Source organism: Aythya marila (genome assembly GCF_965140915.1).
Source record: "Aythya marila genome assembly, chromosome: 4".
Lineage (NCBI taxonomy): Eukaryota > Metazoa > Chordata > Aves > Anseriformes > Anatidae > Aythya > Aythya marila.
Genome location: NC_139045.1, coordinates 21,081,991 through 21,097,896, shown reverse-complemented (window position 1 = coordinate 21,097,896; position 15,906 = coordinate 21,081,991). Strand labels below are relative to the sequence as shown.

Sequence of the window (15,906 nt, the reverse complement as noted above, 5' to 3'; positions counted from 1 at the left end):
CTTGCAAAGATTGAAGGTTTATGTGTAACACTTCCCCGCGTACAATAAACGTGTATTGAAGTGAGTCTGTGAGCAGACTCAGCAGGGCCAGCAGAGACTCTCCACCACAAGCAGTAATGCTCTTGAACTTCATGTTTCAGCAAAATGATATACACGTTGACCTGAGGGACCTCCATTTTTTGTCAGTTTGTCATTTTCAGTAGTTGTCATTCTTTATGCTTTTCCTATTTTGGGCTTCTGCTAGAGGGAGTGGAAGTAAAGCTCTTCCTCTTCTTCTTTCTGAACTCCAAACTGTCTGAAATGGCGATTGAGCAGACAATTTAATCCTCAACATGGAAATAAATAAAAAGCCAAACAGATGGTTGGTGGTGGGTATTACTGTTAATCCATGCACATGTAACGTGCTTGGAAAGTCAGCGCTCACCTGTAGGTCGGGTGGCAGTGGTGACTGCAGATTTATTTCAGCTGATGTTTTCCTCCACCCAGTGTGTGAAATGGGTTCACTGGCCTGCACTCATGTCACTGAAAAAGCCTTTGCTATAAGGATGAGCACAGCTGTATGTCAAGCTCCCCTCTGTTCCCCCCTGCAGTATGACTTTGTGGAGCTCCTGGACGGCAGCCGGCTGATCGCACGGGAGCAGCGCAACCTGCTCGAGTCGGAGCGAGCGGGTCGGCAGACGAGGTCTGTCAGTCTCCACGAAGCGGGTTTTATCCAGTATTTGGATTCCGGCATCTGGCATCTGGCCTTTTATAATGATGGGAAAAATGCGGAGCAGGTGTCCTTCAATACCATCATTATAGGTAAGCATCATCTTCAAAGCTCTCACCAAAAGCTGGGCTCTGGTTGTGAAGTTTTTAGCAATCTAGAGATAAGTTTTTGTAGTCCGGTGATCTTTTTTTACAGATTTTCAATTCATAGCATTTCTTTTGCTACTCAGAAACAGATGCAGAATATATATATATATATTATTTAATTGGTCTAAGGCACAAGCTATGTACCTTTTTATAAAGAAGTGCTTGAAAGGAGTACGCCGTTGTCAAGTCTTTGTTAAGCAGCACAGAGCTGTATTTTGAGTATAGAGCTCATCTTCTTGTACCATTATAATTGGAGCCTTCCTGTTGGCATGTAAAGTCATGAGATATTACAGGCAGCAGCTATAGAAAATAACAGCTATGCATGCTCCTCAAACAAAGCGGACATTAACCCTTCCCCGAGAACCGGGGCATGCTGTCAGTCAGCAGCGGTTCGCGTGGAAGGCGCTGTCGCGCGGTGGGGCCGGTGAGTGATCCTGCTTTTTTTCCTGCAGAGTCTGTGGTGGAATGCCCCCGGAATTGCCATGGTAACGGCGAGTGCGTTTCTGGATCCTGCCATTGTTTTCCTGGCTTTCTGGGCCCCGACTGTTCAAGAGGTACCTCAGTCCAATCCTCTCCCCAAGTCAGTCTAAGCAAGCATGAAAACAAATACATTAGGAAAGAAATTGGCATGTGACAGGCTTCATAGATGTTCTTGTTTATGAAGCGTTGATGAAAAAACTCGATTTGAATCTTTCCGTCATGCTTTATTCCACAGCAGCCTGCCCGGTCCTGTGCAGCGGCAACGGGCAGTACTCCAAGGGACGCTGCCTGTGCTACAGTGGCTGGAAGGGCACCGAGTGCGACGTGCCTGCAACACAGTGCATTGATCCCCAGTGTGGGGGCCGAGGCATTTGCATCATGGGCTCTTGTGCCTGCAACTCCGGATATAAAGGAGAAAACTGTGAAGAAGGTAAACGAGTAAATATTTACCCCAGCACCTGCTGTTGTTGGTCAGGTTTCCAGCTGGCTCATCCAGCACTATTGATTTTGCCGGGTCTAGATCATATGCACTAATACCAGGAGGAGAAAGAAGCCTGTTTATAGTTAAATCTTACACATACTGAAATACGTCTGTCGCATGGTATTTCTTCAAAAATCAGTTTAGAATACTAAAAATCAAGTTTTGGAAGAACTAGTATCACTACAGAATATTATACCTCACTTACCCTCAAGTAATCAAATGTGAAAGTTCTCACTAATGATATCTTTTTGCCAGTTTTTACTTTTTTTGGGGGGTATGAAGAAAGCACACAAAAAATAGATGTTGGAATTCAAGAATACTTACTGAATTTTCACAGTATAGAATAAATCATTAATGTATTGCTTTTGTTAGTGATCTTTTCCACCAACCACATTGTGGAAAGTGCTGATTCAAATGCATCACTGTGAAAAACGACACATCATTTTTGTATTCCAAAGATGTGCATAATAATATTCTTTCTGGTATGCTGCAAAATGTAGTTCATTTTCTATTCTATTTTTTTAGGGAGTAAAAAGTGCCATTTTCTTCCTCAATGAAATTGATTTTATTGATCTCCACGTACAAAGTAATGCAATTAAGTCTCTGGAATTAAATTTTCAGACCATTGACCCTACAAGTGTAACATTTTATTGAGTCAAATTGCTAAATTAAATCTCGTCATCTAAAGCACATTAAAGTGAATTAAGAAGGATAGAGAGTATGCAACTCATTTATTTCTGAAACACATTGAGGGTCCTGTAGAGCTGTCAAAACTCCATAGCAGTGGATCAGGTCAGTTGATACCAAGTGTTGCAGGGAATCTGGCAGTTGTTACGCTGTGATTAGGCAAAACAGAGATCAGTAGCCCGAGACCTGAAGCCAATCTTGTTGTAATTCAGAAAAATTAGCAAACCTTGAAAGGTTCTTTGTTAACTCGATGGCAGCCTGTGACTGTCTCGAAGTCAGTTATGTGCACGCACAGATCTCACAATACCAGAAAGTGGTGTGGAAGTGACATGTTTTTTACAAAGAAAATTGCGGGTATGCTGACAGAGATTGGCTAGGACTCGTAGTCAATAATGATGATAAAGAGTGATTTAGCTTGTAGCCAGAGAAGGGAGGCTGGCACCAAGATACCTTGGTCTGCCCTGTCTTTTCCTCACTCGTTGCAGTGAAGCAAAGGTGAATTTGTCAGCTTCAGCCACTGATGTTTACTTTTAAGAGGAGTGCAATGCTGCATATTTCACAAGGTCTTAACGTGTGGATTAAGCCCAACAGTGCCGTGAGCACCTAGAGGTGATTATTGTTGTTAGAAATGACAAGTTTAAGCCAATCTTTCTCTTCTCCCTGCAGCGGATTGCTTGGACCCAGCCTGTTCCAGTCATGGTGTGTGCATCCACGGCGAGTGCCACTGCAACCCGGGCTGGGGGGGCAGCAACTGTGAAATCCTGAAGACAATGTGCCCGGACCAGTGCTCTGGCCACGGCACCTACCTTCAAGAGAGTGGTACCTGCACCTGCGACCCCAACTGGACAGGTCCAGATTGCTCCAATGGTAAGGGTTAAAAGCACTCATGTTTTGTAAAATGATGATGTCCTGGATAGCATCACTTTAATGACATTATTGTGTTAGCACTGGACCTGCCAAGCTGATGCAAGCCTTTCAGATGATGTTAGCATGAGATGTGAATTGATTCAAAGGTTCAAAATTGCTGATGAATTTGAAGTATTTGGAAATTGCTTTGTTATTATCTGTTAGCCACTTTCTCCTGATAGCTCACATGTAACTACAGAATCTTCTTTGTACAATATATATAAGTATCATCTTAATACATCCAGTTAGAAACTACAGCAGTGAAGCTAGAGAGTCCGTTTAAAAAATCTGTCTAGCTAATTGAAGACGTTTTTCTTGAAATCTTTGCTCAGACGTACCAGTTTGAAGGCAATGCAAATGCAAGAATGAATCCTAAACAGCTTTCGAGAAAAGGTGCAGGCTGCCAGGGCAGAAGGAGCTGGTAGAGGTAAAGAAGTAAATGGGACTTCTTGAAGTCTGAAACTGTACTTATTAAAAGTGTAATTCGAGCTTAGAGGAAATAGGAGAAAATGACTGAAGTTTCTGTCCCAGGAAGTAGAATCTAAATATTTATAATTATGACAGCAGCCTTTTGACAAATATAAGTTTTTAGAATATTGTTTAGTAGCCACATATCAAGAGACAAATCATGTCTAACTGTGAGACATGTATTTGTCTTAAACAGTTCATCTAACAACTCAGATGATTTTGTTAATGAAAACTGAACACATGGGCTAGTTGGGTCTGTGCCAGCTTATGAATAAATATAACTTTTTTTATGAGGAACCGTCTTTTTAAAGTAAATGTACTTCCTGACCAGGATCTGTGATACTCCATAATGTTTTATGTATATGAGAATGACAGGACAGAGTTCCAAACATTCAAGAAGTAAGAGAAGAGAAAGTGTCTTCTATTAAATGTGTTTAGCAGAAAAAAAATCTCATTTTCTTGAACTAAAAATGGGTATTAGTGAGAGATCTGTTGTAGTTCTCAGGCAAAACACAGATCCTCTATTTCTTGATACAGTGTCCATTACACTGTTTTTGATTATTCAGTTATCCTCCATTTTCTACTTACATTTCAAGGAATGATTGGTCGTTATAATAAATGCAATATTTTTGATCTCAGATACTTCAGAAGTGTCAAGCTCACAAAAGAGCATTGTAAAAAGACACACAGATTATTTGCTGAAGTTGTGCAAAATGACCTTCAAACTGGTACACTAAAGAAGTAAATCTTTCCCATAAACATTTTGTTAAGCTGCTAGAAGAAAAAAGAATGAGTTATTTCCATCAGAGGAGTTTATAGGTTTGAAATCAGCAGAGCTTTCCTCTATCTTCATCAGCAGTTTGTCCGTTAATTAGCCCTTCAATTCCACTTCAATTAAATTAACTCTAATTAATAAGTTCATTACAAAGATTGACGCACCTTGCTCAAAGCTAGTGTGCTAAAAGCTGATAAACACCTTCACCCTAATGAAAAATTGATTAGATTGAAGAGAAATAAACCTTTCTTTTTTGGAGCTGCGTTGACGTTTTGCGACTCTAAAGTTAATCAAACCATCTTGGATCTCTTAATCAAAAATCTAATTCAAAGTAGATATAAAATGCTGTATAGGAAGGGGGGGGGATTACAGATGTCTTTCTCCAGAAACATTCTGGTCTGTTTCATATGGGAAATGTCACAGCTCCTTGGTACTGTGTTTAATGTTCCTCTACTGGGGAAAAAAAACCTTATTGAGTGGAAAACTGGAAACCTTTGATGCACTGAAATCTGTTGAAAATAATTTCAGCCTTTTATTACTAAACTGTTTGTTGTCTTTTACAAGAAAACAAAAACAAAATACAGTACTCCTATGAAGCAATACTCTTATGTGGTTACAACCAGCTGTATGCCAAGGAAACGAAGAATTCCCTCAGGCTGTATTGTAGCTTCTCTTTTTTTCTGTTGTCTGCTTAGCAGAAGTAAGGTTTTCTGGAGTCTGACTAAATGAACTGAAACTGTAAATGCAAAATCTGGCAGTCTAAATTATCATGTTGTATTAGCAGAGACTTAACATGCGTTGTTTGGCCTCTGTCTACCTTTGGCTCTTAACATATTTTTCAATTATTCTATCAGTTACAAGATCCTGTTACTATACGTAAATGACAAGTTAAATTGCTGTATGTTGATTTATTTTTTTAACAATCTATTATTTAAATCAGACTGCTCATAGCTGTCACTGATACAAATTTACTGAATGTAAAAGAGAATCATCTTTTATATTTAACAGATGTGTCAGTATGTCAGCATAGTACTAATTTGTCTCAGTAAGGCTGATTCTTTATAATGAAAAAATGTGTCAGAAATGGCACATTTTTACTTTGAAAGAAAACAGGGAGCAGGGTAGGGAGGGGAAACCTTGTTAAAATGTACTTTCATTAATAGTAGATTTTTGCTTACAATGTACAATGACCTAGGTATGTGGTACATTTAGTCACTAGAAGTATGTTGTAACCTCTAGGTTTAAGTGCCATATAACCTAAGTTACAAAAGGCTGCTCTTAAGATGTACATGATCTCAAAAAAATGTAAATAAAATTTACTTAGAGCTAACAGAAAAACTGTGTACACTAAAGCACCACTAAGTCTAGTGGATAACTAAGTATTAACATGGAGATAAAACTCTGCTCCGTATTGTGTTGGGTCCTACCTGGAAATGCCTTTCACTTTAAATTCCGTTGATTTCATTACCAAAGATTTTGCCTTTCTTGTTCTTCACATGTTGAATTAAAATCTAGTACTGCTAATTAATGCGCACCCTCTCTCTCCTGTGTGCACTCTCTGCCTCCTTTTTTCCCCTGTTCCCCTCTCAAATCCAGAAATCTGTTCGGTGGACTGTGGCACGCACGGTGTCTGCATGGGTGGAACGTGTCGCTGCGAGGACGGCTGGACGGGCGCAGCCTGCAACCAGAGGGCCTGCCATCCCCGCTGCACCGAGCACGGCACCTGCAAGGACGGGAAGTGTGAATGTAGCCAGGGATGGAACGGAGAGCACTGTACTATTGGTAGGCTGGCTATGCTTTAATGTGTCCTTGGTGCGGAACTCAAAGAGCCAGCACTGCTGGCTGTGTCTGAATAAGAAGCGTATTACTTTGATGCTTGTTTCTTCAAACAGAATATTTGCACTTGTCAGTCTGTGTAAAGGAATTGATATTTTAAGAAAGGAAATGGTTATATAATGGCTCATCAGTTCTTCATAGCTAGTTTGCTGTGAAAAGAATTCCCTTTTCAATCTTTTCTCTTTAACTGCCTTTTTGCCGAGGAGGAGCCTACACTTATTTTAAACCATAAATATTTTCTTTAATTTATACTTTTCTATTTTTATGTGATAGCTTAATGTCTTTCGGAAATGAAGCTTCCTTTTGTTTTTCTTTTATTATTATTATTTCTCGGAGAAGAAGGTCTGAAAAGTGAATTTTGCCTATGCACAAAAACATCACTTTCACCTTGTAATATGAGATCTAACTACCCAAAATTACTTTCTTGTCAACATAATGCTCTATTTAAGAATTATATCAGTTTTTATATGTAAATAACAGCAGTTCCATACAGCAGATTGAGAAGAAGTAATCCATATTACAGCTTCTATGTTGCTGTAATTGAGTTAGTTCTAGCATGCGGAAACCTTTGGAGATTATTGTGCCTTTATTAATGGAGCTTTTCTTACTCAGTTATGTACAGTATGTATGACCCATGCACAGCACATTCTCTCCACTGCCCAAGGCTTGACAGTGCGTTAGCATGGAAGATTACTCCTGTAGGTAAGGGAACTAAGGAGACAGAAGAAAGTGGAGGAAGTGTTGTCCAAAAGTTTATAATTTTTAAGTTGATTTTGAATAGCCGTAGAGCTAAAAAAAATCACAAGATAGGACAGTAAGTCTAATAGTGGTAGAGGTGATGGATGTGAATATTGTGTGATTTTCTTTTGCTACAGGCTGTAAAGAGGCTGGAGAAGTTCAACTTCTGTGGATGTTTTGGGAGGGCTGTAACTCGGAGTGTGTGGGCATGACTGAGTCATCACTGGGGCATGAGTATCTAGAGAAAAGGCCCAAGCTACATTCCCAAATAGCTGTAGCCCTGGCTGGAAGGCAGGATAGTGATGCTGTACGTGGCAGTCACAGGAAACAGTGGCCTGAGCTTTGAGAGCAGGGAAAATGAAGGTCTGTTTTGGCTGTATTACTGATACCCACATCATTACACCAGAAAGACAAGTCAAAATTCCATTTTGTACAAGGGAGTCAGGTGTGAAGTAGTAAGATTGATTTGTGAGTTATTTTTAAAGAAATCACAATTGATTTTTTTGTTTGTTTGTTTACAAATGAGAGTGCCCAGATGTAGAGGCGGGGGGGGGTAGGGAAGGCAAGATGCAACTGTGCAGGACCCTGGGAAGAATTGATGGGGTTAATATTTTTGAGGAGCTTCCAGAAAACATGCTGACAAAGTGAGTAGCGAGGTGGGGAGAGAACTGCTTTTTAAACAATAAAATAAAGTAAATCTTTAGAAGTAGGATAAAACCTTTCCCTTGACCGCTTTAACTTGCCAACGAGCAATTACTCAGCAGATCACTCTGCTGTTGGTCTCACTGACCTTGGCAGCATTTCAAGGGTTGTAGTTATACACGGATGAACTGCTCTTGAACAATTTTTCCAACATATTAGGCACAAACAAGTTTTTTCTCAGTGCTGGCCAAGTAGGTTTGTCTTCCCACCTGTTTATTCTTCAAATGTGTGTTTACTTTCTGGCTGCTGCTATAAAAATAGTTTGATTTGTTTATATTACCCTCACAGCCTTGAAGACATGTAATGAGGTACAGTCTGTAGCCTGCTGTTAATATTTATTTTTCCTAGTGCTGTTTTCTTCAGGACCCCAGTGCTATGGAGAAGCCAGGTCATTGTACTGTTCATTTCCAAGAGTTGATCCTACTTAGTGGAGTAAAAATTGATGCTTCCTCAGCTTGGTAAATGGAGAGTCAATTTACTTTTCTCTCACCTGTCCTAGAGTATATAGTAGCTCCCTCTAAGCAATAAATTTCAAAATACTAAGGACATCAGAACGTGTCTCCATGCATACCAGCTCTTTAATGTCACCCTCCATTTGTAGCCCAAGCATTTTTCTGTTATTTACAACTCCCAGTTTGGTAGCAGAATATTTATCTAACTTCTGTTGAGCACAGGAAAGACTCCCACTCTGTCTTCATATCCCCAAAATTGAAATAAGGGCATCTTTCTTATTTCTGAGTCATTAACTGTTTAGCTACAGTAGTGTGAAAAATTTTAGAAATACAGATTTGTTTGTCTGATGCAGGTATTAGCTGGAAGGCACATAAAATGCAATGGTCTGCATTTACAACTTCTTTGGGAAAGGAACATTCCAAAGAAGTTGTAAATTTTTAGGCCAATGCACTTTATTCACTTTTGGGGAGAGGAATAGCCCACCAGATCTCTAGCTGGTCGCACAGAATGCAGTAGATAAGTATGCATTAAGTGCAGAGGTGCTAACTGGAATGTTCACTGAATCATCAAAGTCCATAACTCATTTGGATCAAAGACATAATGGTGTTTTTTTTTGTGAGGCGTGAATGCCACTTCAAATGTAAAAACTTTCTGCACCTCAACTTAAAATTTTTATGTATTTCTAAATGTTGACTGTGTGTCCAGTCTCATTTTCAGTTATCCCACTGTTTGTATTTTTAGTTGACTTTTATTAAAGGACGGAAAAAAGGAAAAGAAAAAAAAAACATAAACTTATTGCTGTAATATAAAGAAGATAGTAATGGTACTCTTCTCTAAAATCTTTTACGCCCTTGATTGCTTTTTGAGTTATTATGTTTTTTGTTTATATTCCCAAGATCCTCAAATGGAAATCTGGCCAAAGGAAAGTCTAATTGCTCTAAAATTTCAGAGACCATTTGTTTCTTTTTATTCCAATACTTCAGGACTTTGAGAAGCAAAATAATAGATGATTGCAAAGGTTTGCTTTTTTTGTTCAGACAAAATTTTGACATCTGCTACTCAGCATGCATTTGTTAAACATCAACGTTTCCCTAAGGCCAGGGATCACAAGACTGGAAATGGGTTTTAATATACATTTAATGTTATGTACATTTGGTTTGTGAGAGAGAACAGAATAGACTAAATAAATTAGATTTTTCCAAGTTTTTCAAGCAATGTGTGTAGTAAAGTGGGCAAGGTTTTTTTGACTACTGTGGTAAGCATGATGTGTGCTGCTGACACCCACTGGTCCGTTGTGCATCTCTAGCAAAGGGTATCTCTGATGTAAACACCGTACCTAATGTGGGCCACACCTGTGAGTCATTTTCTTTGCTCTGAACACATACTTGCAAAGATTTACATCAAAGATGTTCAGCAAAACACTACACAGTGTTGTGATTAAATGAATCTAATGAGAAATAAAGAAACTCAAGATTCATTGCTTTGTTTAGCACCTTAAAATATTGAACTAAACACTGGCACTATATATTACAAATACATGTTCCATTTTAAGGCTATCTAAATTGCTTACTGTCTTTTCCCTCTAGAAAATCATAGTATTTTACCATTTCTTGTATCCATGTGAAAGCAGGTTAAATCTACAGTTTATTGCAAAGCTATGGAAAATCACCTGTCAATTGTTTATTTGGTCTGGGAGTAACATTGATGGATTTGGGTTCAGCGTCCATGTTTCACTTTGTGAAGCTTAACCTGCATCTCAGTGTGATACAAGACCACACATGCACAGCTGGTGCCCAGGTGAAAGCCTGGATGAAAATTTGCTCTGTAATAAAGTTTTTATAACACAGTTGTGCTAAAATATGTTTTAGTTTCCTTTCTATCCTGGCTTGCAATGAGTTCAGTGACCCTCTCCTGTCTTAGTTGTTGCTCTGTGAGATTGGAACAGATATTTCACACGTCTCATTATTTTTTGTGATATAACTGTTATGTACCATGAGTAAATTAAGTAACTGTCTTTGGAAGCCCATAAATATGAATACTTTTCCAGCTGCTTTTCCATTAAACTCTGTTAGCTGAATGAAATTAGTAAATAATTATGTTGGTGGGGAATCTGCTATATCCATGTGCTGTGTAACATCTCAGTTTTACAATGCAGCTTAATTTTTTCTATAGACCAAATTAGTTTTAGGGTAATCTAAATTGCAAATTGGCCAATTTGCATTAAAACTATGCCTTCTTGTTCAGATTTGTCAACACCTCTTTTTTAAAAAGTCTTTAACATTAAGCATGGGTGGGTAAGACCATCTGTTTATGGAGCTTGCCTGCAGCTCCATTACTTAACACATGAGACAGGTTACAGCTGTTTAATTGTTATTGTGTTGAACGATTATCTTTCCATCCAAAATTAATGTTTATATATGTATGCATGGAAAGCAAGTCATTAAACGTAAGTGATCTAAATGTGGATTAATGTCATTAAGCATTGATATTAATCCCTCAGGAGGGCTAAAGTTAGCGTAGTGGTATTCAAGCTACTTTAGAGTGCTATGTGATGCTACCTTACCTGGTACACAGAACTGAAATTCACATCCAATGATGGTCTGCTGTAGAAGAGTACAGCTTATAATATGTTTGTATTCCCTTGGAAACTGGGATCAAAATGTTTTAGCATCTAAGAATTTTCCCTAAAAGAAGTTGAGAAAAAAATAACAAGGGTCAGAAAAATGATTAAATTAAACTTTTCTCTGCGTTAAATAATGTTAAAATCAATCAAACAAAAAAAAATGAATTTTCTTTAGCAAGAGCTTTCTAGTTTCAGCTATCTTAACTAGAAAACCAGGGAAGTCATCCAGTTTAGATTTTCAGAACTACAGAAAAAAGAAATCTGGAGCATGCTCTTGTAAGCTCATTTCCATTAGTACAGACTCTGCCCTGGTTAATGGGAAAAAAGATTTTGTGAGTATGAACAAACACGAAGGTATTTGCATGCTGTTTTTCTATGTGACCATGAGCAGCTCAGAGGTATTCCTAGCACTGAGGAATGCTTACTTTAAAAAGTGTTCTCCTTCCCTAAACCATGTGATCTGCACCTGCTTTCTTCAACATGTGTTTAGCTTAGGTCTCCTTGTATTACAGATTTCAAGTAAGACTACATGGAAATGACACTTCATCCTTTTATAACATCAGAGAGCAAGTCAGGACAAATGTTTTGCTCCTGTTAATTAAATGAAGTCCTCATAGAAAACTTGGTTTACCTATATATCATTACACCATATATCTTTGCAGTATGAGTTTGACAAAATTATGGAGCATTTTGAGGGTTTGCTTGATGTTCCCCACCTTTTGCAGGTTAGAGGGAAAGCAACATATATTATGATGACCATCCTTATCTCAATACTGATGCTAATATGGCAAGTATGTTCTACTTTTCTACAGAGTTTAAATTACCAAGTATACTCACATTTCATAGTGTTTTAATGTTTGTGTTAGGCAAAATGTGCCTTAATGTCTTCATGCCAAGAATTCTTCATAAACATTAAGATTCTTTTGAGATTTTAAAATTTTGATCAGAAGAAAATGTTTTCATTCAAAATAGAATAAATACTGCTGTATTAATACATTCTATAATTATCAAAATTCATCAATGTGTCTGTTTCCTTAGTGTAGAATTCATGGAATTACACTCAGTGCAAATTTCACCTTAAATTAAGATCTGAAGGAAGGTATATCCTTTGCCATTCAAACCTTTTATTTTCAGATAAAATCTGCCAGAGATTCAAAACTAATTACATCAATATCAATTAGGGCACGCAATAATTGTGAGTGAAATCCTACTTTCAAAATTAATGTCTCAAAAAAACCTGACCTCACTGGAGTCAGGATTTCACCACACTATTTATACCTGTACCATCAATGCAAAAACTTAATAGAAAAGAGAAGATAACTTTCTTGGCACCCAGAGGACTGATAACCACAGTTTAACAATATTTCATGGAATTTAGTGCAAATGTGGTTTTCATCTTCCCTGTGCCTGAAGAGTATGTTATTAATTTTCCAGGCCAAATCTTGAATATGCAAAATAATTTACATGCTTTGTAACTATTAAAATACTCCATTACCAGCTAACTTGAAGATAGTGCCCGCGTATCTGAAACTGTAAAACAAAGTGAATTATTTGTTCAGGCCTTAACACATTCCAAGACCAAGTATCTCAAATACAAATTATCTGTTACCATACTTTAAATTGCTAATTGGTTGATTTGCATTTAAATGAGGACCACATGTGAAGTTCAAGTTAGGCACATTTTCAGAAAACAGCAGTATCCTCTGAGATAAGAAGAATTTTAAAGTGTGCTGCAAAGCTTAATTCAGTTGAAGTGGCCAGAAAGTGAGTGCTATTGTAAGTTGTATAACTAGCTACCTGCTGGTCAGACACATTCTGAAAGTATCTCTAGTCAGAAAGAAAGACGGAAACAATAATTCTTCCCATCCCATCCTGTCCTGTTCCATGCCCTAATATGTTTTCAAGCCAAATTTAACTTTCATGCAGTTGTTACGCTATGCATCAGATTATACGTGCATCTGTCTGTAGAAGCTCTTTGAGAGTTTGTTAGAGGTCTCAAACAGGTATTTGAACTTTTTCATCCTTAAAGTGTGAGACAGTTTGAAATCCTTAATGGCATATACCCTTTCTTCTAAATCCTTTTTCAGTTAAATAGATGTTAAATAGAGAAATACACTGCTCATGAACATGTTAGAAAACATGTACCAAACTTACAATGTCTATTATAGCCTTAAAAGCAACTAAACCTTTTATTCTAAGAGTTGTGGTTTCCAATACTAATGATAAGAAGTCTTGTTTTAAAGTAAGATTGGGATTGCCTCCAGAACAAAAAATCTAGAGGATAGTGGGCTTCGGTGCCTGTGAATGTAAAAGCCCGTGGAAGGTTGCTGTGAGGAACTGTTGCAGTTTTGGCAAGGGATAAATTGCAGTGAATTCAATTCTCCCTGCAAAGACTTATGCACTAGGACTACATAGACGTTGGAGAAAAGCGCAGAAATGATGAAGGTATGATTTTGGGTTGAGAATTATGTTTTGGCCTACCTAGAGAGGAAAACAAAGAAAATTGCCGGAAACCATTATTCCAACCATGTGTTCCCCTTTACAAGAAGGGCAAGATGGAAATTTAGGAGTAAGAGTCTCAAAAGGAAAGTGTTTGTAATCCTCCTCTATTGGCAGCAACTCTCTGAACATATGGTACGTCTAAGACAAGGTTCTTACAAACTCAGAAAAAGGATGACGACCATGAGTTGCATACACTGGAAGAACATGTGCTTTCAGTACTGTTAGGTGATGAATAGAGAGAATTATATTTGCAAATGATACCAAAGCCTGCTGCCCCCAAGCACTTTGGAAGACGGGACAAGAATTTAAAATTACTTTAACAAATAGAACAGGATTTGCAGAAAAATAGGTGCAATTCAATGAATGCAAGGTTTTGTGCTTAAGTCAGAATAATCAACTGCACAAAGTCACGTTAGGAAGCAGCTCACCAGGTAGAAGAGACTCAGAAAAGACTGTAGTGAATCATGAATTTGACATGAGTGAGCTGCTCCGCAGACAGGCTAGAACAGTGGCTTTAAAATTGTAGTGAATTGTGGCCTCCTGTAAGTTTTCTGGTAGCAGTATGGACCTCCTCGGAAATTTCATATGGATGAATGGCTTTTTTTAGTTAGCCTTAGAGAATAAAAGCAGTTGCATAAAGGAATCAATACATCTTTCCCTAAGTCTGCTATGGACAGGATAAGAAGTACTGGGTTTAAATATCACAAGGGATAATTTTTTATTACATTTGAAAGATGTTTTAATTGCCAGGGTAGTTAAGCTGTGGCTGGGTGGACATGAGAGGGACGTTCTTCAAGGTGCGCTGCTAGGAGAAGTGAACCAGAATGAGGAACTACAGACTGAGACTTGAGTAGGTTAGAGTGGTTAGGACAGAGCAGTCAAATGTTTTTTGGACCAGTTCCCCCAAAACAAACACAAAAAACTTGGTTCAGACGAACTGCATTCTCCCTAAAGTTTGCAATGAAGCTCTCAAGAGTTTCTCTTCTGTTGGCAAGTGCCTGTGAAAGCACTGAGAAAGCAGTGTGCCTCATCCCCTGCTACTGCTTGGCTGTGCAGGGAGTCAGCTATAATGTTCATAACACTTCGTTAGCACAAATGGCAGAAGTGTAGGTGGCTCATCAAAGCTTCCCTGTCACTCACCGTGAAAAAATGTAATGTCACAGAATGGAATTTCTTTTTTTCGCCCTTCCTTTTTTTTTAAAATTCATTTTGTGTACGTAAGACCTGAGAACTTTCAGCTGCCCAAAAGACAGGTTAAAAGAACATCAGTAACAAAATCAAAAACACAAAGCTGGGAGGCCATGAGGCAACACTCAGTTGGCCCTTCTGTCATTGTCATGATGATTAGAAAAGAAACAACATATATAGTATCAAATACATTGTAATAAAAATATAACTACATGGAGTGCTGAAGGAGGGCTGTCAGTTCTGTACACTGATGAAGGAAGAAGGGTATAAAAATTATTTTTTCCTCTTTTAGCTCTCTCAAATTTCTGCTGTTTTCTTTAGGAGGGAGAGGCTGTAATGTAACAAAGAAGGGAGGCAGCTGCTGGTGTTAGGGGAGAGGACACAGGGGTGCTGCTCGCACTTTCAGGGTAGAGCAAAAGCAAAAAATAAAAGTTTTTAATTTGGGCAGACTATGAATGACATGGCTTTGGTCACATTCTTTTGTATTTTTACATCTAGCAGTGCTATGAGGTCAAATTCTGCTCTTGCTGCAAAGTAACTCATGACTCCTGTGGAGCTGTTGAGTTGATGCTGTAATGGGCTATTATATGCTACAAAAAATACGTGGTATGTTGTAGTTTAGTGTGTAGATTACAAAGATTATGGTGGGTGAAAATGTCTTGTGAAGGGGTGTGGCAGCTTCACACTGTTGGATAACTGAGCTCCACTGCAGCGCTCTCTCACTCACCCTCCACAAAGGAGCTGGGTTAGAAAATACAATAGAAAAGGGCTCAGAGGTTGACATAAGGACAGGGAATTGTTTACCACGTACCGGGACATGCTAAACAGATTTAGCACAGGGAGATTAATGTATTGCTTATTGCTAATAATGGAGTAGAACAGTGAGAAACTAAAAGCAAACTAGAAACACCTTCCCCCCATCCACACTCTTCTGCCTCCTCCCCCTGAGTGGCACAGGGGAATGGGGGTTACAGTCAGTCCCTAATACTTGGTCTCCACCACTCCTTCACAGTCACTCCCTGCCCCTGCTCCACATGGGGTCCCTCCCACGGGATGCCGGCCTTCCCGAAATGAGCCTGGGGGGCTGCCCACAGGCAGCAGCTCTTCAAGAACTGCTCCCACACAGCTCGGTCCCACGGGGTCCATCCCCCAGGAGCAAACTGCTCCAGCACGGATTCCCCACGGGCAGCAGGGGAGCTCCACCTCCTGCCC

At 38.8% G+C, this 15,906-nt stretch overlaps 1 protein-coding gene across 3 annotated transcripts in view; it reads left to right on the top strand.

Annotated features, from left to right (window-relative positions):
* TENM3 (teneurin transmembrane protein 3) overlaps window positions 1-15,906 on the top strand; it is a 417,392-nt gene that overhangs the window by 334,379 nt on the left and 67,107 nt on the right. For all 3 annotated transcript variants that reach the window (XM_082759677.1, XM_082759679.1, XM_082759678.1), the window contains 5 exons: window positions 591-801; window positions 1,308-1,409; window positions 1,571-1,765; window positions 3,170-3,370; window positions 6,249-6,434. In XM_082759677.1, coding sequence (XP_082615803.1) covers window positions 591-801; window positions 1,308-1,409; window positions 1,571-1,765; window positions 3,170-3,370; window positions 6,249-6,434 — 895 coding nt within the window. The remainder of the gene's footprint in view (window positions 1-590; window positions 802-1,307; window positions 1,410-1,570; window positions 1,766-3,169; window positions 3,371-6,248; window positions 6,435-15,906) is intronic.